Source organism: Setaria viridis, chromosome 5 (assembly GCF_005286985.2).
Source record: "Setaria viridis chromosome 5, Setaria_viridis_v4.0, whole genome shotgun sequence".
NCBI lineage: Eukaryota > Viridiplantae > Streptophyta > Magnoliopsida > Poales > Poaceae > Setaria > Setaria viridis.
The window spans coordinates 46,063,322-46,087,329 of record NC_048267.2 but is presented as its reverse complement, the minus strand read 5'-3'; the positions used below and the strand labels follow the sequence as shown (position 1 = coordinate 46,087,329).

General features: G+C 46.5%; 6 protein-coding genes across 8 annotated transcripts; 3 read left to right on the top strand and 3 right to left on the bottom strand.

Annotated features, from left to right (window-relative positions):
- Positions 1–61: 61 nt before the first annotated feature.
- On the top strand, positions 62–2,303 carry LOC117854496 (ubiquitin-fold modifier 1). The gene is made up of 4 exons (XM_034736707.2): positions 62–281; positions 378–475; positions 1,573–1,605; positions 2,114–2,303. Exons 1-4 carry the CDS (start codon positions 184–186, stop codon positions 2,191–2,193), a joined length of 309 nt encoding a protein of 102 aa, XP_034592598.1. The 5' UTR covers positions 62–183; the 3' UTR covers positions 2,194–2,303.
- Positions 2,304–3,851: 1,548 nt separating this feature from the next.
- Positions 3,852–4,931, bottom strand: LOC117858788 (V-type proton ATPase 16 kDa proteolipid subunit). Its single transcript, XM_034741919.2, has 2 exons — positions 4,507–4,931; positions 3,852–4,432 (listed from the first exon to the last, which is right to left on the bottom strand). The coding sequence occupies exons 1-2, from the start codon at positions 4,586–4,588 to the stop codon at positions 4,014–4,016; spliced, it is 501 nt and encodes a 166-aa protein (XP_034597810.1). The 5' UTR covers positions 4,589–4,931; the 3' UTR covers positions 3,852–4,013.
- Positions 4,932–5,101: 170 nt separating this feature from the next.
- On the top strand, positions 5,102–8,287 carry LOC117858787 (uncharacterized). The gene is made up of 7 exons (XM_034741917.2): positions 5,102–5,443; positions 5,859–5,958; positions 6,047–6,167; positions 6,517–6,638; positions 6,731–6,852; positions 7,214–7,373; positions 7,974–8,287. Exons 1-7 carry the CDS (start codon positions 5,305–5,307, stop codon positions 8,095–8,097), a joined length of 888 nt encoding a protein of 295 aa, XP_034597808.1. The 5' UTR covers positions 5,102–5,304; the 3' UTR covers positions 8,098–8,287.
- Positions 8,288–11,363: 3,076 nt separating this feature from the next.
- Positions 11,364–14,975, top strand: LOC117857915 (chlorophyllide a oxygenase, chloroplastic). The gene is made up of 9 exons (XM_034740825.2): positions 11,364–11,547; positions 11,856–12,098; positions 12,301–12,405; positions 12,482–12,760; positions 12,852–12,999; positions 13,373–13,557; positions 13,643–13,755; positions 13,870–14,164; positions 14,423–14,975. Exons 1-9 carry the CDS (start codon positions 11,473–11,475, stop codon positions 14,603–14,605), a joined length of 1,626 nt encoding a protein of 541 aa, XP_034596716.1. The 5' UTR covers positions 11,364–11,472; the 3' UTR covers positions 14,606–14,975.
- A 532-nt stretch (positions 14,976–15,507) lies between these two features.
- Positions 15,508–17,828, bottom strand: LOC117857916 (uncharacterized). Its single transcript, XM_034740826.2, has 3 exons — positions 16,682–17,828; positions 16,412–16,591; positions 15,508–16,293 (listed from the first exon to the last, which is right to left on the bottom strand). The coding sequence occupies exons 1-3, from the start codon at positions 16,844–16,846 to the stop codon at positions 15,643–15,645; spliced, it is 996 nt and encodes a 331-aa protein (XP_034596717.1). The 5' UTR covers positions 16,847–17,828; the 3' UTR covers positions 15,508–15,642.
- Positions 17,829–18,165: 337 nt separating this feature from the next.
- LOC117857914 (CBS domain-containing protein CBSCBSPB3) lies at positions 18,166–22,562 on the bottom strand. Of its 3 annotated transcripts, none has more exons than XM_072294080.1 (15): positions 22,294–22,562; positions 22,054–22,213; positions 21,564–21,696; positions 20,966–21,136; positions 20,772–20,850; positions 20,578–20,691; positions 20,375–20,441; positions 20,142–20,247; positions 20,008–20,066; positions 19,658–19,761; positions 19,452–19,576; positions 19,279–19,361; positions 18,846–18,935; positions 18,593–18,742; positions 18,166–18,520 (listed from the first exon to the last, which is right to left on the bottom strand). In XM_072294080.1, exons 2-15 carry the CDS (start codon positions 22,126–22,128, stop codon positions 18,365–18,367), a joined length of 1,512 nt encoding a protein of 503 aa, XP_072150181.1. In that variant the 5' UTR covers positions 22,129–22,213; positions 22,294–22,562; the 3' UTR covers positions 18,166–18,364. The 3 variants fall into 3 exon arrangements, with proteins under 3 accessions (XP_072150181.1, XP_034596714.1, XP_034596715.1); XM_034740823.2 differs by having other exon boundaries at positions 22,298–22,558; XM_034740824.2 differs by having other exon boundaries at positions 18,413–18,742; positions 22,298–22,557.
- Positions 22,563–24,008: the final 1,446 nt, after the last annotated feature.

Here is a 24,008-nt window from a genome sequence, read left to right as displayed (position 1 = left end):
CGCGCGGCAAAACGTGAGGTGAGACGTGCTCGCCTGAGAAAAACGCAGACCCCCTCTTGGTGGGCCTGGTGACGCACGCGAATCCGCTGCTGCTGCTCTCTCTCTCGCAAGCAAAAGGACTCGCGAGTCGGAGCGCAGGCCCACCGAGCAGAACCCATCTAGTCCTTCCTACCAGGCGAACCCATGGCGGCGGCGGCGGCGGCGGCGGGCGGCGGCGGCGGCGGAGGGAAGGTGTCCTTCAAGATCATCCTCACCTCCGACCCCAAGCTCCCCTTCAAAGTGTGAGTCTCGCTCCCTCGGATCTGATCCTTCCATCGATCGGCCCTGCTGGCCCTGATCCGGGGCGACCCCGACCCGCCCGCTCTGAATTCCCACAGGTTCAGCGTGCCCGAGGCGGCGCCCTTCACCGCGGTGCTCAAGTTCGCCGCCGAGGAGTTCAAGGTCCCGCCCCAGACCAGCGCCATCATCACCAACGGTACGCCATTCCCCGCCTCGCACAGTTCTCTTCGATCGTGATTTCGGCTGCTTGTGCACGATTTAGACTATTCTTTTCCTAGATGCTTCGTTGCCTTTGAAGGATCTACCGGATCGTGGTAGCAATTTAGGTAATCGAGTTGGCAGTTTGCTGCTTTTCGAGTTGGGATGATAGCGCGCTGTGGAAATTGCTGTGTGGTATCAGTATGTAGATATGGAATTCAGTGGAAGTTTTAGGTTTGGGCAACCATGGAATTCATTTCGTGAGGCATGAAATTCATCAATTTAACCTGCAGTATGCTCCCCTGAATTTGAATGCCTGCTAGGTTACATGTTAGTTAGGTCCAGGCTTTAGATTGATTTCTCATTTATTTGGGAAGTGTGCGAAACTAAATCTGTATATTGGTTTGATGCTTTAAGTGGATGACATGCATGGAACCAATTTCCCCAGAAACAGAATCCATCACTGGGATGTGGATGGATGGTGCTTCCAGAGTTGTTTTAATTTTTTGTTTTGCTTCGTGGTTAACATCCTAGGCAATGGCAGCCTGTAGTTTCAGATTGTTCTGATTAGTTCCTCCTCATGGCTGTATTTATCATGATAATTTAGGTGTTCATTGATTTGGGAATGTAATTTATACCTTTCAAACTGTTGGTGCAACATCATTTGGTTCCCTGTGTAGTAGTTATTGTCAGATATTTGGCCCTCTGGTTGATCACCTAACTCTTGGTTGAGTATAATTCGAAATGCAGAATGATAGTTCTTGGATTATTCCATCTTGATGAAATGATGAGTTCATTTCATAATTGTAAATCTCATTGTGAACATAAAAATTTAAGCAACCATAGGTGCAATACCAGAAAAGCATGTAACTTCCAAGGTAGTTTATTTCAGCTTTCTTTAGTGTTCTTGCCTGTTGGGATCAGTGTACTGTCGCACTTCTTAATGCAACTATTATTGGTTATTAACAGTCAAAACTCAGGACATGTGATGATCTTTAAGTTCTCTGCATATAACATGTGATGATCAGTAAATCTTCTTGTTGCTTGTCATACACAATATTCTTACTTTATCTTGTTGTATTCTCTCCTTTGCAGATGGAGTTGGCATCAACCCCCAGCAAAGTGCAGGTACCATTTACAGATACTACCCACATACAATTTGTTTCAGATCTGTGCATTTTCCTGGCATATGATGTCCTAATACCTTCCAGAAAGCCACCAGTGAAATATTTTTCTGGCATGAAATATGTTTCATAGAAGAATCGGCATCAGCAGGACAGTTTTATATTCAGAATATAGAACATCCATATAAACATTTAGTTATTTTTGAATTGTGCGAACACAAAAGTTGGCAATTGAAATCCCCAATGGGGTGATTGGCTGTAGTTGCATCAGCTTGGGTTGTGTTAGGAGGGAGGTAGATAGTTGCTCCTCATCTAGTGAGGATTCTTATCTACTATGTAAGCACTTGAACACGCTTCCAACAAATGTACTGCTATGCTGTACTGTTCTTTTTTGGGGGGATTAGTCCCCCTGTCATCTAGTGAGGATTCTCTGCCAAATGCATTTCTTTGACTTTACCGTTTTTTTTTTCGAGTCCCAATTTCTGACATAAACTGTTGTTTTTCTCTCTCAGGCAACGTGTTTCTGAAACATGGTTCAGAGCTGCGTCTCATCCCTCGTGATAGAGTTGGAGGTGTGGATGTATCTTTCTAGATGATACAGTACATTATGAGCAAAACTCGAGCGAATAAAGTTTGATGTTAGCTGTGCTTGGTTGTAAAATTTGACATGAATAAATATATGAACATACATGTTTCCTATAATTTGTATGTTCTTCCGCTTGCACTTGGTGGCTCTAAGAATGTAGAAACAGATTTCTGCAGGCGAATGGAGTAACTGAACTGACTGCCCCTTTGTGTTTGCGACGCGTGGGTTCAGCTTTTACTTTTCCTCCCCAGGTTCCCCTGAACATAGAAGTAGGTTAAGCGATATTATAAGTCCTGATGGCCCCAAAAGGATGCAAAATTCCTTTTGTTTTTAAACTGAATGCAAAATTGTTTTTTATAAGTTGTGATGCAAAATTTCCTTTGTGTCGAAATTAGCGGAGGATCCATCTAACTTGGGCCGCGATCCTAACCCTAACCCTGCTTGTCGGCCCTATTTATTTGGCGAATGGCCCTATTTTCTAAACAACTTTGCAAATGTCATTTTCATCTTGCAAAGTGATATTTTGGAGTAGAGCTTCAAGCTGCTGCCACTAATTATAAAGGATTGGACTAATTAATTAAAGGCATGCAGCAACCGCCTTGTACGGAGCTACCCTCTTACTTTTGGCAAAAGAATACAATTCTTCAAATTCGCACATCTCCGCCCGACCTCCACCCGCACCTTGGCCCGAGCACGATGGTTGCGGATCTGCTGAATCCAGACATGCTCCATCCTACCTCACCCTGCATCTGCGCCCCATGACCGTGCTTATCCTCCGAGCGCTCCACAACATCATCAACGGGGACCTTGCCTGCGGTGGTGGCTCACGCCATCCCGCCCCACTTGTCAGACAGTAGTTAAGCAATGCCCCACTCGCAATGGGGGACTACGCTCACATTCGCCTCCACCCTATGTTTGGCGGCGACCGTGCTCTATCCGCGTCCACACGCCATCCCACCTTGCCCGTGGCGACGCCGCAGTGGTGAAGCTCCGCTCGACCATTTGAGGAGAACATCACGCTGGACCTCATCCATGTCATCATCCAAGGTGTCCATAAGAGCACGTTGGAGGCCACCCACTGCGAGCTCGCACACACCGTCTTCTGCTCGTTCCCCTCTACCTCCACTCCGATACTACTAAATCGATTTAGTTAGATTGATGTCCAATTCTATCAAAATTGAACACTCCTATGTTCAGATCGAACTCCAACTTCACCAAATCTGAATGAGTCAACGCTAGCTCAGCTTAATACTAGGATAAAACCAGCTTGTGAGGAAAAAAAAACTGGTTTGTGACTTCAGGGAGGTGGGTAATATGGTTTTGTAGTCGACGGAGCAAAACTTGACTTCCGTAATAGTTCAAGGAGGTAAAATGGACTTTTTCCATTTCGATTCGATTCGGTCCTGAATTGCCTAGCCTATCCCGTAGGCCCTAGGGATTCCGGCCGTCTTCTGAGTTGGGCCGCGTTGCTTTCCTTTCTTCTTCTCTTTTTCTTTTTGTGCACAATTGTGCCTTAGCACGCTTTTTTACTAAAGAAAAGGAAAAATTATGGTCTCGCTGGAGTTTGAGTTGAAAGTTCTGAGACTATAAGATACAATTTGTATATAATAAAGTATAAGCCAAGTACTTATTTTATTTCATAATAAAAGAAAAGAGAAATCAGCTTCAATAAAATCATCCCTGCATTTTTAGTGGGTTTATCCGCAAAAAAACAATTTGATACAAAGGGTACCATCAAAATCACAAACCTACCTAGTACTAGATGATACTACTGTAGTAACTAATTACAGCGAAGATGCCAAGAAGATGTGCCTCTAATTAACAAATTAATCTGCCCGGGACTGTCCCGCACGCGTGCAGAGGATGATGCCGATGATGAGCCCGTAGAGTGCGAGCGCTTCGGCGAAGATGAGCATGAGGATCATGCCGACGAACAGCTTGGGCTGCTGCGCGTTGGCCCTGACCCCCGCGTCGCCGACGATGCCGATGGCCATGCCGGCGGCGAGCCCCGAGACGCCGCAGGAGAGGCCGGCGGCGAGGTGGGCGAAGCCGTCGAAGAGGTAGTAGGGCTTGGCGACAGGGTTGATCCCGGAGGAGATGATGACGGCGACGATGAGGCCGTAGATGCCGAGCACCCCGGCCATGACGACGGGGACGATGGACTTGGTCACCAGCTCCGGCCGCATCACGCCCATGTGCGCCACGCCGACGCCGCTCTTCGCCGTGCCGTACGCCGCGCCCATGCCTATAGGTAGTAAGCTCAATTATCATCTATGGTAATCCGACGAAGAAGTTGTGCAATGATATTGATTGACTTACAGGAGAAGACGAGCGCGGAGGCGGCGCCGATGAAGCCGAAGAAGGGGGCGACCTCGTCGCCGTTGAACATGACGGACGACATTGTGGGCTGGCTTGGTGCGGCAGGCGACACGACGGAGACGGCGTTGAGATCAGGGAAGCACGCGCGGCGAGGGCCGGGGGCAGGGGAAGCAGAGGAGTTTATGAATCGTCCCGGGGGGAGGGCAGGGCCGGTGCTTAACCCAACCAACCACAAGTCCGCAACCAGAACCAAAAGCTTTGCCGTTGTGATCAGGTTTTAATTTGCTTGGAGTCCCGTTCAAAATCATTTCAAAAAATATCTTTTTTCTTCCAAACTCATTTCAGAATACAATACTTACACATAATGCGTGCAGGATTGCGCTTTCTCGAACGTACCTGACTCCAGTTCGTCCCTGTATGCGGATGTCATGCACTGGAATCGAATGGAATCGCAACACTTGAACGAATCTTAAAGATTTTTTATTTTTTAAAAAAAATCAAGAAAATACTATGCTTAAGGAGGGAGGAAGTTGAATCGAGTCGAGGGGACGACTTCCCTTGTGCGGAGGCAGAGGCAGAGGCCGAGGCGGAGAGAGTGCAAAGGCGAAGTCTTGGTCGCGCCAGCGAAGCGAGCAGCCCAAACAAGAAAGAGAAACAACTCCAAATCCCCACGCCGAGTCGCCGATCCGCGCTCCCCCACGGCCCACCGGCCACCGCCGGGCAGGCATCCTCCCGATCCGTACCTCCATCAACCACCGCGCACCAGCCAAGCAGCGCCGCCGCCGCCGGCGAGACGCCATGGACGGGAGCAGGAGGAAGAAGTGGGTCGCCTGGGCGGTGGCGGCCGCCATCTTCGTCGTCCTCATGCTCGTCACGCCCGCCATCCCGCAGAACCAGGAGTACCACGACTTCGCCGACCAGCGCACCCTCTTCCTAGGTACAGTAAGCCACCGCCATCCCCAAGCCTCAGTTTTGATGCCCCCAAGCGCCTGAATCGCTGCTCCCCTCTGCTCTGCGCTTACGAACAATTCACACCTAGCTAGGAATTACCAGTGCGCACGACCACTTTTGCTGCTTGCTTCTTCGATTTATTAATTACCAGTGCGCACGGCCACTTTTGCTGTTTGCTTCTTCGATTTATTATGAACTTATATGAGTTCACAAGGGGTGAAGGGGTCAAACCGGGCACTTCTAATCGCAGGGTGCGATGTCATTGGGTTTGCTGGTTGGTCAATGTCACCACTATACTATGCACGATTGAGATTTCTATGCTGTTTGTTATTTTGGTGATACTGCCTAAATTTTTATGATGATGCTAATCATGTTGATAACGAGCCCTTTTAATTTCGCAGGTATCCCCAACACGTTGAATGTGATTTCAAACATCCCCTTCTTTTTCGTGGGTGTCACGGGCCTCATCTTGTGCCATTACAAAGATTACTTCAGGCTGAGGTGCTCAATGGATGCTTTGTACACTTTTTGTTTGTTCTCCTCATTCTATTTGAGATTCGAAGCGCTCTGATGGTAATCCTGCTGGCAGCTCACAGGGGGAGCTCTGGAGTTGGTCACTCTTCTTCGCTGGCGTCACTGCTGTTGCTTTTGGTTCTTCCTATTACCATCTCAACCCGAATGATGCCACCCTAGTTTGGGACAGACTACCTGTGAGTTTCTCTCGGTTTACCTAATACTCCATGGAGTCCAATAGCTTCTAGTTGTGTTGAATCCTAAGGAGTCCCATAATATATGATGTGTAAGGAGTTCCATTAGTTTCCATGTATGCAATATACCAGAATCACGGGGACAAAGAAATCAGGGAGAGACCATTGTCTCTGATTTCACTACTCACTAGGATCTGTTACCTGATATACTCCCATATACTTGTTTTTTTAAAATAAAATTTCCTAGTACAGAGACTAAATGGTACTCTCATTTTACAATCTTGATGGCATTTCTTACTTATATTCTAGATTTTTTTTTTGCGGTGAATGTTGACATGATTGATTTTTTTAGATGACGATTGCTTTTACCTCGATCATGGCCATTTTCATCATCGAAAGGGTTGATGATAGAGCAGGAGCAAAGTCCCTTGCACCACTTGTGATTGCTGGTGCCCTGAGCATCCTGTATTGGAGGCAAGTTTTCTCAAGTGTTCAAATCTTCTTCCCTTTTGGAATATTTCCATTGCTTCCACCCCCTCCATTTTTCATGTCTTTACTCTCTGCAGTTACTTTGATGATCTTCGCCCGTACGCAATAGTTCAGTTTGTTCCATGCATTGCTATACCTGTGATGGCTATAGTAATTCCGCCGATGTATACGCATTCAAGCTACTGGTTGTGGGCAGCAGGTTTGTGAGAGTTGCTCAAAATCAATGTCATGCATGTTCTTTTGGTCGTTTTGATCTTTTGGACATTATATTTAAGAAAAGGTTAGGACTTTATATGTGGGTGGAGCAAATCATGGTATTTGCAAAGTAGTGAGCTCTTCAATTCAATGAGAAGATAATTCGGTTTTTCCCTCCTAAATGTTGTTATCTGGATTTTTGTAGAACAGCCAGCTGTCTACTCAGAACACAGATCTTTATTGCTGGCTGTTAGGCATTTCTTAATTCTTGTAAGCATAGTTTATTAATGATCTGCTGCAACCTGTGTTTTCAGTTTGTTCTGATTTGTTTTCTATTTGTTCTGATTTGTCGAAAAACAATTCAGGATTCTACGTCCTTGCTAAAGTAGAAGAGGCTGCTGACAAGCCTATCTATAAATGGACTCATCAGATTGTTAGTGGTCATACTCTTAAGCATCTTTGTGCTGCGATGGTACCTGTTTTCTTGGCCCTCATGCTAGCCAAAAGGACTATTGAGCCAGAAAGGTATGCTTCTGTGCTACTTGTTTAATGACAACATTTTTTAATTCGTGTTAAATGCATCAACTGAGAACATATGATCATGGTTCAACCAGTTGAACTGTTTATTCTAGCATCAATTAAAAGGTGGAACTTGTTTGTTCGTTTCGCGAAATCTATTATTGCCCCCCACTGGTAGCTATATTTTCTTATACCGAACATAGTCACAGTTGCATGGAGCAAACCTCTTTCTCTTGTATAGTTACACAGCTTCTATACCCAGTAACACTAACCCCCAATAAAAAAAGGAAAGCAAGGGATTAATTACTTGGAGCTATGATGAATTAATTGACAGCATTAGTCTTATCCTTAAGATTAGTTGATAATGGCACCAGAGCTGCAGCCTTTTCTTTAGTTTTGTTTTATATGTAATTCAAACCTGCCCTGTGTGGTCTCAGTGCTATGTGTAAAAGGTTAGTTTCTGCATTCATCTTATAGCTACCATGACAACGTAATCAGTGTACTTGCATTGAGAGTGTACTGCGGATATGCATCATCCGTCCTAGTATATATAAGGTTTTCACCTTTGTACAAGTGTAACTAGTGTTGTTTTTTCCTGTAATTCAGGGTAAGCTTACTCCAGAAGTGGAAGATCAAGTTGATTACTGTGAGAGAAAGTCGGTCTGAGGATGGGAAAACAATCGGTGTCGATTGCAACTACGCTGTTGTTTCAACTACACCTGAACAGTGAAAAGCATCTAGCATACTGTGTACTTGTAAGGAAAGAAGAGAAAGTGGCCTGCATCCTTATACTTGGAAATTCATGACCCCAGTTGAGTTTCATCGCTGCTAGTCATGGTGCCTGGCAATGTTGTAGACAACACTTACCAAATGTTGTGCATATAGCAATAATAAATGTGTGCTGAAACTCTCTTTCCCAACCTTTCCCGTTTTTTACCAAGACAAGATGGTAGGTCTACTCATGTACTAGGGTACTTTTGCTGGTCAGTGAAGGGGAGGGAGGAGGAAGAATCACAAAGAGACCAATTGCTAGTGAGGTTAGCTAATTTGCCCAGAATAAATAAAGCAGAAGCATCACGAACTACTAGCGCCACAAGTACAGCTGCTGGCAAGATGTGTTCTGATTTGGTTTTGCTGGAAGCAGTGACTCACTCCACTGCTCTTGGATTTCTCCTTTACTTACATCTAACGTGATCCCGCTTATAAGCCATGTCATGCTTTGAGTGCCAATCTACAGTTTTGCACCCCACTGTTCGTGACCAAAATTGGCAGACCTGGACAGATCTGTTTAGACCGGTTTTATCAAAGTGCTCAAAGTGTAAATTAGACTTCATCATTGTGTAGCTCTCGTCGAGTAGATCAAAATTCATACATAGAACGTTCGATTTGGAGTTCGGATGAGAGAGTTATGACCTCGGATCTGCCCCAGTTGAAACTGTTTATTCTATGCACCAATTAAAAGGTGGAACTTGTTCTCGTTCCTTTCTAGAAATCTCTATTATTGCCCCCACTGGTAGCTATATTTTCTAATATGAACATATCCACCCTATAATGATGATAACAGTTGCATGGAGCAAACCTCTTTCTCTCGTTTAATTACACACTTACACAGGTTCTATACCACCCCCAAGCGCTGCATCTGGATGGTGTTCCCTTCAGCACACCCCATCTTGGCGCAGACAGCCTGATCCCTCGCCGTGAAGACGACTTTCTGCCGGTGCCCGATCGAGTGGCATCGGCAGGCCGATAGCTGACAGATCAATGCCATCGTCCCGGACATCATCCAGCATTAGCAGAAACGTTTTATCCTCGAGACGTCTGGAGATAGTCTTGGCCAGCAGGGCGCTCGACGTCTGATTCCGCCTGCTGCCGACCGTCCTGGCAAAAACATCGTGGAACATAGCCGCCGTACATCCGTAGGCCAGTTCTAAGATGTATTCGAAGGGCCGATAGCTTGAGTAATTGTCGTGTATGATCCTGAGAAGGGTGGATTGCCCATGCCGTGTCTGCCCGATATCCCCAGCAGCGAGGACGCGCCGCAGCCGGCGTGCTCCAGGAAGTCGAGCGCCCTGGCCTCGTAGGTGCCCATGCCGTGCCGTGCAGATCCGGCCGAAGCAGCTAGCTAGCACCGTCCGTATGAAACCGTTGACAGACTCCATCGCTTCTTGTCTCTTGGCAGCGGCATCCATGTCTGCCAGCAGCAGGTCGATGTAGGCGAGGTAGGTGGGCTTCTTGAGGAATTTCTTGGTTTCCTTCTCGTGATCCTCGAGGGCTTTCTGGCGCAGTCGGCCGGCACCGGGATAGACGACGGCGGCGACGGAGAAGAAGGACGAGGGAACGGCACAGGAAAGGAGAGGCAGAGGCTCCATACGGAAGCTAGAGCGGAGCTATATGCACCTCCGATGGCAAAGGATCGATCAGAATCCGGCGAGAGGTGGGCTCCAGCGGCGACGGCGATGGAGACTGACAAGGTGCGGGAGGGCGAGGAGAAGGGAAACAACGGGTTTGGATAGGTCGGCATCGGAGCGGGGGTGAAATCGGGCCGGCCTCGAGTCGTTCTTCCTTCCGGCCGGAAGCGGGTAGTCCTGGGCTGGGCTTCACTGTTTATTTTGGGCTAAGCCCGCTAGCCCTCTTGCAACGCAGCAAGCTAAACTGGGCCATACGAAGGAGATGAAGGCCCAGGCCCAGACGCGATCGCGATCGCAGTGGGATCCTTCTACAAGCAACGCAGCAACAGCAGCGTGCGGGAGTGGGAACTAGTGGTGAGCTCAACCCGCTGCCACCCTGGCGCGTCCCGACGAAGACGCAACCGGCCTCTTATCCTTGCGCTGGGCCCAAGCTATCGCTACGCTGGCGAATCCTCTTTCCCCGTAGCACCCCTGCTCTCCTATCAAATTCATATACTTCCCATCTCAAAATAAGTGTTCTTTTACCCTTCAAATTTTATCCCACAAAAACTATTTTTTAACTTATAGTAAACCTCATGTAATTAAAGAAACACTCACACCAATAAAAAAAGTTTATGAAAAAGCATGTAGATCCAATCAAATGATCGATTAACAATATTTCTCTAATTTCAATGCACGTGTATTTATTCAGGATCCAGAAAACTAAACGGATGATACCATTTTCAATCACAATTAGTGTTAGTTATTAGGGGTAACATAGATATTTCTCACAACTATTAATGTGTCTGAAATTTTCTAAATGAAGACTTATCTTCAAACAAAAGGAGAAAAGGAGTTTATTGGGTTTCCACTAAACTTCCAACGACTTCTTTTTTCCTTTTTTTCCCAAGCTTCCATAAAATGTATTTACTAGAATGCCTTTTGCTTCGAAATTTGTTACGGTATTGCTTCATTTTATATCTTTATAGGAAGGGGAGGCATGCAAGTAGCTACGTAGAGGCAGGAAAATGCATTGAAGCATTTATATCCTTTTCCCTTTCTTTCTTCCTAGAATTATTGTACAAACAAAGGTGTTTATACATGCGCATGCAAACTCATCACCATGAAAGCACATATGTGGGCACATGCTGAGCTAGATATTCAAATCCGTATGAAAATGTTGCGCTACCAAAAATCCAACCAGCATGTTTATATTTTTTTTTGAAACGAATGGGGTTAGCAAACCCACTAGACGTGCATTCTAATTTCAGTGTGCGTAGAACATAACTGAACATCCGTACCGTACACATTGTCATCTTCGTGTCCTTTTGGCCCCAAGAAGTTGGACGAACGTCATGTCTCACCAAATTTCCATTCTTACAAACCTAAAGGTTCAGAGTGAAAAATTCCATCCCCGGGTCACAGTACTGTTGCCGTAGATTTGCAGGTGCAAAAAGTCTGGGCTCCCGACCCTTGGTGCTCGAGGCCGCCACGTCGGAGCGCGAGCCCTGCGACGGATCACACGTGGCAGCGCGTGTGAGGCTCATGGAGATCGCGAGCACCTCCGGCCTCTTATCGACAAGCCCACTTCAGACGCGAAAATTCATTTTTTTTCCCAAAAAAAAGATTAGGCATAACCATCTTCGTTTTTTCCGTTTTCTCTCTTCAACAACCCCTGCTCATTCGCGGCGGCGGCGGCGGAGGCGTCGTCCATCTCCATGAACACGGTGGCTTCGCTCTCTTTGGCGCCGCACTTGCTCATTAAACCTGCCTTCACGTGCTTCTCCAGAAAGGTGAGCTCTTTCTCCTTCTGCTACCCGTTTCCGGATTTCTCCTCTTTCAGTTGGCGAAACCACAGTTACAAGCTTTCAGTTGCCGAATTATCCTGTAGAAATGGATCTTCAGTTTTCTAAACGAATCCTGCTTCTCGTTGAATTCTTGCTTCGCTGCGTCCAATTCGTGGACGGACTGGGCAATCCGCAGGAGATGGAGGCCTATCTCTGCTAATCGCTGAGCTCTAGCCACAAGCTTCACCACTAGATTTCTGGCGATTCTACAGTAATCCAATTAGCTCTTGAGATTTAATGATGTTTCTGCTCAGGGAGTTGGTCGCTATGGTGGAATCAAGGTGTATGCGGTACTCAGGGAAGATGGAGCTGAATTCGCAAAGAACAACAACCTGGAGGCCCTGTTCCATGTCGATGACCCTGGGCCGAGGGTCCCAATCAAGAAGGGCAAGTTCCTGGATGTGAATGAGGCTCTCGAGGTGGTCCGATTCGACATCCAGTACTGCGATTGGAGGGCGCGGCAGGATCTCCTAACCATCATGGTTCTCCACAACAAGGTATGAAATCCAGTTTCAGCGCTAAGTTCAGAGCCAGGTTTGGTTTCAGTCTGCACTTGCTGCTTATCAGATATTCAGTATGCATGAAGTGATTGGTAGCCATAAACTTATATGCATAAAAAGTGCAACTTTGAATCAATTGTTTGAGGTTGAAATAGTCCAACTGAACGTACCATGGTGCATTGCTCAAACTGAAATGCAGGTGGTTGAGGTTCTCAATCCTTTAGCAAGGGAATTCAAGTCGATTGGAACCTTGAGGAAAGAGCTTGACGAGTTACAGGAGGAACTTGCAAAAGCTCACAATCAGGTGGGCTACTGGAAGACACCATATGGAATTATTCAGTACCTCCACCTGCAACCTGATGTTTACATGTAAGATGCAGGTTCATTTATCGGAAGCAAGGGTATCATCTGCGCTCGACAAGTTAGCACATATGGAGACCCTGGTAAATGACAGGCTATTGCCGGATGTAGCCTCTAGCTCATCCACAGCTGAGGCCACTTCCCTGGCTCCAAGTACATCATCGACCACCCAAGTCCGAGCCAAGAAACAACCACGTCGGAGTCTTGACGTGTCTGGTCCTGTGAAGCCTTACAATCCCAGCTTGAAGAACTTCTGGTACCCAGTTGCCTTCTCCAGCGATCTGAAAGATGACACAATGGTAAAACACTGAATGTTTCAGGCCATTGCAAAGTCAGAGCTTGGAGTTACAGAAGCCTGTGCTTACTTGATGGGTTCATGTGCATTCTCAGGTACCAATAGATTGTTTCGAGGAACAGTGGGTGATATTCCGCGGAAAAGATGGAAGGCCTGGCTGTGTTCAGAACACATGTGCTCACAGAGCTTGCCCCCTTCATCTCGGTTCAGTAAACGAGGGCAGAATCCAGTGCCCTTACCATGGTAAGAATGGAAAGTTTCATAATGTAACTTAGAATTCTAATACTTGAGTACATGAAAATGCTACACATTTCTTCTCACATGTTTCTGCAATTTGATTCGTGATGTTAGAGGTTATCTTCTTTCAGAAGTGCGCCTACTTGTTTATCCTGTCTGAATTAATAGTGACAATTAGATAGTTCTGCTTGCAAAACACAATTCTCTCTTATAAGGTCGAGGTTTTGGATCCTGCACATCCAGTTCTACAGCCTTAAAAATACCAGAAAATGTTCTGACAAAGAAAGACATTTGTTATGTTGACCTTTTTGTGCTCCTAATATTATGGAAAAACAACGCTGATGCATAATTAACGTCTAGATTTTAAAATAACCTTCAGGCTGGGAGTACTCAACTGATGGAAAATGTGAAAAAATGCCATCAACAAAAAAGATCGATGTGCGCATCCAGTCATTGCCATGCTTTGAGCAAGAAGGAATGGTTTGGATTTGGCCTGGGGATGAGCCGCCAAAGGCCACAATCCCTTCTCTGCTGCCTCCTTCAGGATTTATGGTTCACGCAGAGGTAAAAGGAAATCCTATTATGCTTCAGTGATTGTGTTGTTATGTAAGTTTCTTATGTTTTAATGGAGTTCTTGATCATTCTACAGATAGTGATGGAGCTACCTGTTGAGCATGGCCTTCTTCTGGACAATCTGTTGGACCTTGCTCATGCTCCTTTTACACATACATCCACCTTTGCCAAGGGTTGGAGTGTTCCAAGGTACTTATGTACCCTGCATCTCACCTCAGATTATTGACAGATGCATATGAACTTTCATATCGGTTGTTACATGTGCAAATCAACAACATTCTGATGTTGTTTTGTCTTTGTCAGCTTGGTGAAGTTCCTGACACCTTCATCTGGGCTCCAAGGATACTGGGATCCTTACCCCATCGACATGGAGTTCCGACCACCGTGCATGGTCTTATCAACCATCGGCATTTCAAAGCCTGGAAAGCTAGAAGGGAAGAGCACCCAGCAATGCTCGACACATCTACATCAACTCCATGTTTGCTTGCCTTCCTCTAGGAATAAAACTAGGCTGCTGTACCGGATGTCACTAGACTTCGCTCCCTGGCTCAAGCACATACCGTACATGCACCTACTGTGGTCACATTTCGCCGAGAAGGCAAGTCTTATGCCTTGACAGATACTATATATTCTTATTCCTCAGCTTGTGCCTAACACTAGCAATGGTTATATTTTCTGCAATATTATCTATACAAGATAGCAATATGATACAGGGACTGCTAAATCTAAATTAGTACTAATAATCAACACCTTTCTTGTGCAGACTTAATTCAGAATGCACCTAGGGTAATTTTCAACAGTTGCTCTTACAACTCTAATTTCTGATCCTATACTGATCCTGGGTGATCTCGTGCAGGTCTTGAATGAGGACCTACGGCTTGTTCTTGGGCAACAAGAACGAATGATCAATGGTGCCAACGTCTGGAACTGGCCGGTATCGTATGACAAGCTCGGAATCCGGTATCGGTTGTGGAGGGATGCAGTCGAGAGGGGCTCCGACCGGTTACCATTCAGTAACCAAGCTGATACTGGATCGTAGCCAGTGGAGTGCTTCACCTGTAGTCTATTTCTCGTCGCATTTCTTAGCAAGACGGTGGCCAGAATTAGCTGCTGGAATCATATCCACAATTCACCATTTGCCTGAGACCGCTCTGCATTGGAACATTCTGGGAAGGAGGGCTGAATCAGAGAATGATGGGCAACATCATTGTCTGATGTCAACATTGTACACTAGCGACGGCATCACGGGATGCAATTGTAATCTGAGATTGATCTGTTTTTTTTCCTCTTCTTCTTTTTCACCCTTTTATGTAAAGATTCAGCGAATGTTACTCTGTCAAAGCATGTACTATAATCATACTACCAGCTACGGAGACATGTTCATATGAGAAATGGCAGCTATTCCTACAGCAGCAGAGTCCCGTTTGCCTGACTCATTTTTAGTCACTTCCTTGTGGTGTGCTGATTCAGAGAACCGAAGTCTCCGTTGGAAAAATTCAGTTGTGGAAGGTACCATGAACAAATGTTACAACATGAGAGCCCTGCTGTTCAGATCTATCTCCAGTTATTAACTTATTATTTCTGCATGTTTTTTTAATCTTCTTCATTGATAAACTCCTTATATAAGAATCTTTTTAAAATCTTAACAATATGAACAAGTTTTCCAAACGGATAAGTTGGCATCGATGGAATGGAACTGCCCTAGAGACAGACAGACAGACAGATCGTCAAAACCATTGTTGGAACTTGGAAGGGGGGGATTCCGAGGTGGATAGAGGCAAGAATGCAGCGGTCATCTCATCTGGATGCAACATTCATCTGTGTCCTCTTATATTTTGAATGGTTTTCCGCTGTAATCGAGTTGCACAAAGGTCGACGTGATCCCTGGAGGCTTCAGGACTCGCCATTGTTTGTATCAGCTAGCTTCATGTAGAATGAGAGTAAAAACGGCAAGGTAACTTGGTATAAACCACACTGTTGTATACGTGTAACACGTTACAGGCAGAGCGTCCAGAATCCAGTATCTCAACAACAATGGAACGGACGGCATGGCGCTGCCGCTTTGCCTGCTTTCAGTCAGGCGGGCGCCGCAGCGGCGACCCACGTGAGGACTACGCGGCCGGCGCGCGGGACGACGGCGTGCGCGACGCCCGGCAGCATGGGCGAGGTGAGGACGCCGAGGAGGAACCAGTTGAGGCTGAGCAGCGCCACGGCGTCCGCGGCGGGCCCGCCCCGTCGCAGCGTGGCGCAGCACCGCGACACGCTGCGCATGGACACGCCCACGACGGCGAAGAGCCCCGCCAGCAGCGGCAGGCACGGCGCGTCCGCCGACCACGCCACGCCGCCCACCGCCAGCGACATGGCCAGGCTGAACAGGCTCCGCCGCCGCGCCACTGCCTTGGCCTGCCGCGCCAAGGCATCGTCCGCGGCCGGCGCGGTCGTCGTCAGGGACAGAACCGACGCGGGGTCGGCAGATTTCACCTTCAAGGCGGCGGCGGCCGCGGCGGCCCCGGCCTCCTCCTGTGTCCCCGCCACGGCTTCCTCCTCTGCCCGTTCTCTGCCCGATGCCACCGGCGGGCTTCTCGCCTGTTTCGTCTCCGACTCCGATGCCTTAGTATTGCCATCCTTGCCATGACCACGACGATCCGGTGGCGGCGGCGCCTTGTCCCACATGGACTTGCCCTTGTGCTCGTTGAGCCGCATGTTCTCCTGCCTCAGCGCCTTGAGCTGCCAAGCCGAGCAAGCAAGGGGATTAGAGCTCCAATGAATTGCAACGCACGCAGCATGTATACGGTAGCATCCGGGCTCCGACAACGGGCACCCATTATTATTCACTCCTGTGTACCTGGGCCTCGAGGTCATGGATCCTGGCAAAGGCGTCCTCGTTCTGGTCCTCCATCTCGTCAAGAAGCGCGTCCATGGCCTCCTGCTCCCTGAGCGCCGCCTGCAGCTTCTCCTCCAGCTCCTTGTTCACCCACACCAGGTCGTCCATCTGCGCCTGCATCTCCCCAATCAGCCTGCCCAGCTGGAACAGAACAAAAAGGCAAATTTAAACACATCACCTTCTTTGAATTCTTGTTGCCAATCTCTAACGATGCCTAACAAAAAAGAACACCTTTCTTTCCCTGTCGACGGCGGTGAGCATGCGGAGTGGGAAGGCGAGGAAGGTCACCGCCCACACCATGGCCTCGCAGCAGAGGAGCGCCGGGAGCTGGATCAGCCGCCGGATCGCGCGCGCGCACGCCGCGAGGAAGAAACAGCAACCCCAGGCAACCACCATGCCTCTGCCTGCTAGTTACCGCCGGATCGAGCCATGGCGCCTCTGTCGTCTTGTACTCCTATACTGTAGCTAGGTTCTCTCTGAACTCATTACTCACACCACATAAGAGCGCAGAAGATGATCATGAACGAGGAAATGGTGTCGATGACGATGCGGCGACGATGGATGGAGCTGGAACGACGGAAGTGGATGGGCCGGCAGTGCAGTCGAGTTGAACCGTAGCTTGTCGGGCTCGTTATTTCCCGAGATAGGCCGAAGAAGTGGGAGCGTGGGGTCAAAGGTGGACACGTGAGCTCCGGCGAGACGGCACACGTGCCCAGCAGGCGAGCACGTATCCTCGGCTCTGCCACGGAGACCCCATCACGCTCTGCCTCGTCACCATGTTTCTTGCCGCCTGGTCGCGATCCTATCCATTGCTACTGTCTCCAGTATACTCTCTGCGGCTCTGCCTCTTGGATGGGTCGCTCTGCTTCTTCCAGCTTTTGATCCTATCCATCCATCAGCCATTCAGCCTACGTACAAGCGTAAAAAGTGTTTGCTCTCCTCCTCTCTGACACATATACTGTCTGCTCTTCAGACATGCAGAGTAGGCAGGATAGCATGACCTTTCCGCGGTGCTGACTGGAGTATTCAGAGCTTTGTCTTGCCTGAATATTAATGTTACCATGCTAAACAGCCTAAGGTCCTATTTGATTTGAGTTGCTTATGCATAAGCAATTTAAAATAAGCAACTTATTTACTTATGAAACCAATCACCCTTTCTTATTAAGTTACTTATGGAACTGCTTATTTTTAGCACATAAGCAACACAAGAGTTGCATATGGGAGCTTTTGGTGCACTTTATACCTTCTGCCCTCATTCAATGCACTCTACTCCTCTCTCTCTCCCCTTCCCTGTTGCCAGATCCCCTTCCTCTGCGCCGGCCCGCCGTTCCTGCCCCCTCCCCGCCGCCGTCAGCCTCCGCGCAGGCGGACGGCCTCTGCCCGTCGCTCCCGCCCCGCCGCCGCCGCCGGCCTCCGCCCGCCGCTCCCGCCCCGCCGCCGCCCCGGTCACCTGCTGCTGCTCCCTGCCCGCCGCTAGCCCCCAGGGTCGGGGGTGTGCAGGAAAGAAGAAGCGTGGGGAGGTAAAGAGGGGTATCAACACAAGGGACAAATATGACAATGTCCACCTCATTCAATGCTCATAAGCAAGGCTATCCAAACAGCTAGACTAAAAATAATCAACTCCAAGTAAACAACTTTAAATTACTTATAATAAGCAACTCAAACCAAACATGCCCTAAACTTTTTTTCGGAAATAAATAAACAGACCAAACTCAGAACTCAACAGCAGCTATAGCTATTTTCTGTTCCGATTTAGCTTCTTTCTGTTGCAGTTACACTTTCAGTGTACAGAAAAGATGCCTTGACATTTTATTCTATTTTCAAATAAAACACCCTCTTGTACAAAACACCAAAAAGAAAATATGGTGAATAAAAGGGGTAAATTAATTTAAAACACCATTCCTATTTGCACCCTCAATTTCCTTTTTGTTTTTCTACTGTACTTGCTTGACACGGGTGGAAGAAGGAAAAAGATAACCACCCTTTATTCTGTTGTGTGTTACTTGTGTATCTCCAAGTACGTATACAGCCCGCTGTGTATTCACCTTGTCGTGGATAAGTGTACGTATTCTGTACAGCGTGGAAGTTAGAGCACCTTAAAGTCTGGAGTCAGAGCTGAGACCGCTTCAGGTAGACGATTACCACGACGCCGGCGGCGACGGCAGCCGCGCCAGCCACGATGCCGAACCGGAGAGGAGCCGGCCGTCCTCTATGCGCGGCCGAGAGATACGCAGGCGACGCGGTGAATTCCGTCCTGGCCTCCTCAGGGTCGTCCATATGCAGTCTCAGAACCTGAAGCAGCAATGCAAACTCTGTAAGATTTGCTTGTGTAAGGAGGTTCAGTGGGTCGGTTCACTATTCACTAAGCAGACAGGAAGGGAATTACTACAGTTACCTTCCACCCTGCTGATTTGGCGTGTTCAATTGCTGCAGTCAGGTCACTGTCCGTTGTCAGGATAACTCTATCGCCTTCATCATCGTTATACTGTTCAACAAGTGAGTGCAAAATAGTCATTATTTCAGGTAAAAGATAAAATCCTATGCAGATCTTAAATTTCAATCATTCCAACCACTAGCTCTGCCAAACACAAGTTTTGGCTTATTCTTCATTTCAAAAAAGCATTGCCTAGATATAGGCAATCTTAAACTACTGAAAAGAATAAATAGTGCAACATCTTCAGACAGAAAGGGCAAATCAGGTCCATATAGTTTTTGTTTTTACCAACAACAGCATCAGCATGTGGAAGACCTAGATAATGTGGAAGACCTAGATACCGTTCTACTAACAATTGTGCTTCCAAGTTGCAAGACAAGAATTCACCCCTTACCAAAAGCTTAATGTTCGACTTGTCATTATCCGTTCCTATTCTGCACGCTACAGCAGACACAAGCTCATCTAAGCTTTCTGAAACTGCATCCAGACAGAAAAGAAAGCAGATAAGCACAACCTTATGATACATCCTCAGCAAACAGCAATCAGGAAAGAGCAATGAGCACTAACCACAACTGAATCTGTGCATACGCCCTTTTCTATCCTCAATTTTAAAACAGAATGAACTGTTAACATGAGGAGGCAGTATATGTTTCCCGTCAGCACTATCTGATGCCACCATCCGAGACTCGTCACTGCATAGCTTTAACAAAATACTAAGAAAAAACCGGACTATTGTAAATGGAAATCAAACGGGCAAGTAGAAAATGGTCAACCTACGAGCATCAGATTCCTCTGCAGGATGCATGGCAAGAGCAGAATCCCAAAACTTCTGCATCATACTATTTGCCACATCATTTGCTCCAGAGGCTCCCTCAACCTAATGGAAACAAAAGATAAGGATTACATTGTGATAACAAATAAAGTGTCTGCTTATACAATATAGAAGCTTATCAAACCACTTCGTATCCCAATTCCACAAAAACCAAAATCTAATTTCGCCATCCTGATTAAGCCTAATGTATCTCATCCTCTCTTGAAATGTCAATTCCGTTCACATTTTAAAATTATCATAACAAAGAAGTGTACAGTATAGCATGGCAGCAAGAAAAGTTGTGGTCCTCACCATCGAGATTGTTGCATGGGTTAATTGTAGAGCATCCAAACAGGCAATAATATGTCCATCTATCCAAAGGCTCAAGTTAGATATTATACACTTAAAAAAGGAACATTACTTTGCTGTTACAATGCAATACTTGCTTTTGTCAATGACAGGAATATGCAGAAATTTCCCATCTTGCATCGAATGTAAAGCATCAAGGATTGATGTGTCCAATGTAGCACATTCAGGATTTGCAGTCATAGCCTTCAGAAACACACAAACATTTGCAAACAAATTGTGAAAAAAAACTGTAAAGAACAGGATCATAGAAATACATATACAAGAACAACAACATAGAAATACATATGAGCGAATCAATTTGTAAGTGTACCTTTTCTACAAGAGTTGTCTCTGGGGGTAAATTCTGTGCCACTACTCGCAAAGCCAGATCCTTGGAACTGAAGAAGGTCCATACAGTTTGAGATAATCACTATCAAACTGAATTACATACTAGAAATTGGCAAGTCCACATCCTACTATCAGCACTGAATAATCAATAGCATAAATGATTCTTTTTCCAAAAAGAAAACGTACGTGAAAATTCCTAGTAACATGTTCCCTGTCATGACAACCACCGAGTTAACTCGATGTTCCCTCATCTTTTTGGCGGCTAGAATTACTGGATCTGAAGGAGATACCACTGGAACACTAGAAAACATGAAACAGTGGAAAAATCCAGTGAGAATAAATTTTGGTATCACAGATTTTCCAGGCAGTACGAAATGCACCTGCTATTTTCAGTTATGATAGTTGACAAGGAAGGCTTGAACATCTGTTCTCGAAGAGATTCCATGAATGCATGTGGCCCTGAGTATAAGGAATAGAAAAAATACAGCATCAGTTTGTTAGTACACCAGTTTGGTCGCGAACTAAGGAGTCAGTGTCAGTTCCATATTATGAATGTCATTCACAGAAAATAAACCTGGAAAGTCATTTCCCCATTGTCGCTCAACCCCTTCTATAGCAGTTGCTATTAAGCTGCCTTGTTCTGCAGCCATCTCCATCCTTGAAATCGCATCATAAAGGAACTTTGTAATGTCCAACATGGCAATGACTTCACCATGTTCCACTACTGGAAGGTGCCTAAATTTACCTGTGCATAAAAGCCACATCACCAAAGAGACAAACCATCCATCTTTTTGCACAGTGATCTGAAGCTTTACACAATCCTACGGTAATGATATATTCATCCAGTTTTTCTTCACATAGATGGTTGACTTTTATTCGTTTGACTGTACCAACTGATGCTCTACTGGAACTGTTCCTCTGCTACATCCTCTTCATCTGTAAATGCATTTTGATTTAGTTCCGGTTAATGAATTTTATTATGAAAACACTGGTTTATAATTCTAGAAATAATATATGTTGCTCAGAAGCTAATTTGCAGTGGTTCTAGGTACTACTGTGGTCAGCAAAGCAATACCTCTTTGAACAGGACATCACAGTGAGGTTATGACTATAGATGAAACTAATAATGGATGCTGATATTGTGAATGATGAAAAATAAATAACAAGGAAACCTTGAACCATCTTCTGCAGTGCCTCAATGGCGGATGAATTGGACATAACAAAAACTGGGTTCCGCGTCATCACCTTCACCACACTAGTTTCTTCAGGGTTGAGACCCTCAGCTATGACCCGTCCGGCAATGTCCTACACAAAGGGCACATACAAATCACCAATGAATTTTTGTGCCGTCAAAATATTGGTCATGAACAATCCAATTGCAATCCAACTGTCTTCTATTTTTAAAGCCTAATGATACATCCATCTTTGCCAGCTTCATGAGAAGAATGATATGTTTGAGGAAACTTCACATGCGAATAAACTCGTTGTAGCTCATGAGCTTGGCCGAAAATGTTATTAAGTTAAGAAAAGTGAAAGCCAACAAAATAATTCAGCCCCCCAATTCTGTGCACCTCTCACCACACATTTGTGTCCCCTTTCCACCTACAGGCAGGCTACGGAGATGCCACATCCTTTTCCAACTGCCCGATTCTGAGTTCTCACCTCGGCCGTGAGGATGCCCGAGAGCATCCCATTCGCGTCGGTGAGCAGGGCGGCGTCGACGCGCTTGGCCGCCATCCTGCGGCAGGCCTCCGACACGGCGGTGGCCTCCGGGAGGGTCAGCGCCCTCGTCAGCCGCAGCTTCTTCACCGTCCTCTCCAACCTGCGCGTGCATAAAGCGCCGCGATCATTCAGCGTGTGTCAGAGGAATGGTGTGATTCGGGGTGAGAGAGTGGCGCGTACTCACGATGGGTGGACCGGAGAGGTGGGCTTGGACGCCGCCGCCGCCTTCCCGTTCGCGGCGGCCGGAGGGGGCGGCGAAGGCGCGCGGCGTGGTGGGCGGCGGGTCCGAGACGCGGAGCGGGTGGACATCGCCTCCGCCAGCTGCGGCGATCCCCGGAGGAGGAGGAGGATTGGGAGACGGCAGCAGGGGGACGTGGCGATGGACGCGGCGGGGGGGTTTGAAATGGATGGAGTCGAAGGCAAGACTTGTGCCACCGCGGGACAGGAGAAGAGGAAGGTCGTCGCGTGCTGCAGCGGAGCAGCAGAGCAGTTAGTTTGGTTTGCCAGTGGACCTAGCTGTATGTGGGCCAGGGCTGCCAGTGACTTTCTGGTCCCATTGCCACGGTGTACCGCAGCGGCCGCATTCTGTGCTCCCATTTTTTTTCTTCCCCCTCCCCCCCCCTGAAAATACCGACAGGTGTACTCCATCAGATTGCGCACCAAGCAAAGACTTCAACCGATGGATAGCATGTACCCTCCTCGATACTGCATTAGCTAGTCAGCGTTGTACCGCCACGAGACCCGTACCGTACCTAGGGGTGGTAATGGACGATGATTCTCAGTCTCCTTCACAATCTAACTCAATACTATCTATTTTTATTTTAAAATCATATAATATTATGGTCCGACTTTTATTGAACCCGATTCTTAAATTTACTGGGTAGAATTAGAGTCATTTACCACCCTTATCTTACCTGTACCTGTACGTCTCAGCTAATAACGTTTCTTTCTTGATTATTAGAAGCATGATCCGGACAAATTACACCCCCAGTTGCAATTAGTGCTGTTGCATCAGTGGCGGAGAGTACCACATTTGCGTCATTGCGTGTAATAAAAGCTACTACCAAGCCTGCATCAAGTCCGGCACTTAATCTTAGGGAGTGTTTAATCTTAGGAGTGTTTGGTTATTTAGTTCGGATTAAAATTTATGGCACATCGAATATTCGGATGTTAATTAGGAAGATTAAATATGAGCTAATTATAAAACTAATTATATAGATGGAGGCTAATTCACGGACGAATCTATTGAGCTTAATTAATTCATCATTAGCACATGTTTACTATAGCACCATATTATCAAATCATGGATTAATCAGACTTAATAGATTCGTCTCGCAAATTAATCTCCATCTGTGCAATTGATTTTATAATTAGTTTATGTTTAATACTTTTAATTAGTATCAAACATTCGATGTGATAGGAATTTTAGGCGTCCATAAAAAAAACACAGAGCATAACGGAGCATTCATGGTGGTTCATACATGCATGTCGCGCGGCCCTGCTCGCCGGCCCTGCTGATAGTAGGAAGCCTCCCTGGTTTGTGCCTCTGGCTGCCCACATTGATCTATGCACTGGAGCCGGCTTCTTCGATTTACCACAGCGTATTCTACTCACTTCTATTCCATTTTGTTACTCCCTCGGTCTAGTATTCTACTCACTTCTATTCCATTATGTTACTCCCTTGGTCTAATATACAGGTACTCCCTCGATTCCAAATTACTATTCGTTTTTTTTAAAGTATATAAACATATTATTTATCTAGAAGCCAAAACGAATAGTAATTTAGGATAGAGGGAGTAAGTCAAATCAATTTGACTAACATTCAGGTGAAAATTTAGTATTATTAGACTGGATCCATTATTAATAGTGTATTTCGTATCGCATCTCTTTTGATG

What these genes read in the sequence shown, in the direction of transcription:
- LOC117854496 (XM_034736707.2), top strand. Translation starts at nt 184, where the DNA reads ATGGCGGCGGCGGCGGCGGCGGCGGGCGGCGGCGGCGGCGGAGGGAAG. An exon ending in CCCAAGCTCCCCTTCAAAGT is followed by an intron (nt 282 to 377) that starts GTGAGTCTCGCT and finishes GAATTCCCACAG; the next exon opens with GTTCAGCGTGCCCGAGGCGG. An exon ending in CAACCCCCAGCAAAGTGCAG is followed by an intron (nt 1,606 to 2,113) that starts GTACCATTTACA and finishes TTTCTCTCTCAG; the next exon opens with GCAACGTGTTTCTGAAACAT.
- LOC117857914 (XM_034740823.2), bottom strand. Translation starts at nt 22,422, where the DNA reads ATGTCCACCCGCTCCGCGTCTCGGACCCGCCGCCCACCACGCCGCGCG. An exon ending in ATGGGGAAATGACTTTCCAG is followed by an intron (nt 20,851 to 20,965) that starts GTTTATTTTCTG and finishes CCTTATACTCAG; the next exon opens with GGCCACATGCATTCATGGAA. An exon ending in AGTCGAACATTAAGCTTTTG is followed by an intron (nt 18,936 to 19,278) that starts GTAAGGGGTGAA and finishes CTTGTTGAACAG; the next exon opens with TATAACGATGATGAAGGCGA.
- LOC117858788 (XM_034741919.2), bottom strand. Translation starts at nt 4,588, where the DNA reads ATGTCGTCCGTCATGTTCAACGGCGACGAGGTCGCCCCCTTCTTCGGC. An exon ending in CTCCGCGCTCGTCTTCTCCT is followed by an intron (nt 4,433 to 4,506) that starts GTAAGTCAATCA and finishes TACTACCTATAG; the next exon opens with GCATGGGCGCGGCGTACGGC.
- LOC117857915 (XM_034740825.2), top strand. Translation starts at nt 11,473, where the DNA reads ATGAACACGGTGGCTTCGCTCTCTTTGGCGCCGCACTTGCTCATTAAA. An exon ending in TCATGGTTCTCCACAACAAG is followed by an intron (nt 12,099 to 12,300) that starts GTATGAAATCCA and finishes ACTGAAATGCAG; the next exon opens with GTGGTTGAGGTTCTCAATCC. An exon ending in TTGCAAAAGCTCACAATCAG is followed by an intron (nt 12,406 to 12,481) that starts GTGGGCTACTGG and finishes TGTAAGATGCAG; the next exon opens with GTTCATTTATCGGAAGCAAG.
- LOC117857916 (XM_034740826.2), bottom strand. Translation starts at nt 16,846, where the DNA reads ATGGTGGTTGCCTGGGGTTGCTGTTTCTTCCTCGCGGCGTGCGCGCGC. An exon ending in CCGTCGACAGGGAAAGAAAG is followed by an intron (nt 16,592 to 16,681) that starts GTGTTCTTTTTT and finishes GTTCTGTTCCAG; the next exon opens with CTGGGCAGGCTGATTGGGGA. An exon ending in TCCATGACCTCGAGGCCCAG is followed by an intron (nt 16,294 to 16,411) that starts GTACACAGGAGT and finishes TCGGCTTGGCAG; the next exon opens with CTCAAGGCGCTGAGGCAGGA.
- LOC117858787 (XM_034741917.2), top strand. Translation starts at nt 5,305, where the DNA reads ATGGACGGGAGCAGGAGGAAGAAGTGGGTCGCCTGGGCGGTGGCGGCC. An exon ending in CTGAGCATCCTGTATTGGAG is followed by an intron (nt 6,639 to 6,730) that starts GCAAGTTTTCTC and finishes TACTCTCTGCAG; the next exon opens with TTACTTTGATGATCTTCGCC. An exon ending in AGGACTATTGAGCCAGAAAG is followed by an intron (nt 7,374 to 7,973) that starts GTATGCTTCTGT and finishes CCTGTAATTCAG; the next exon opens with GGTAAGCTTACTCCAGAAGT.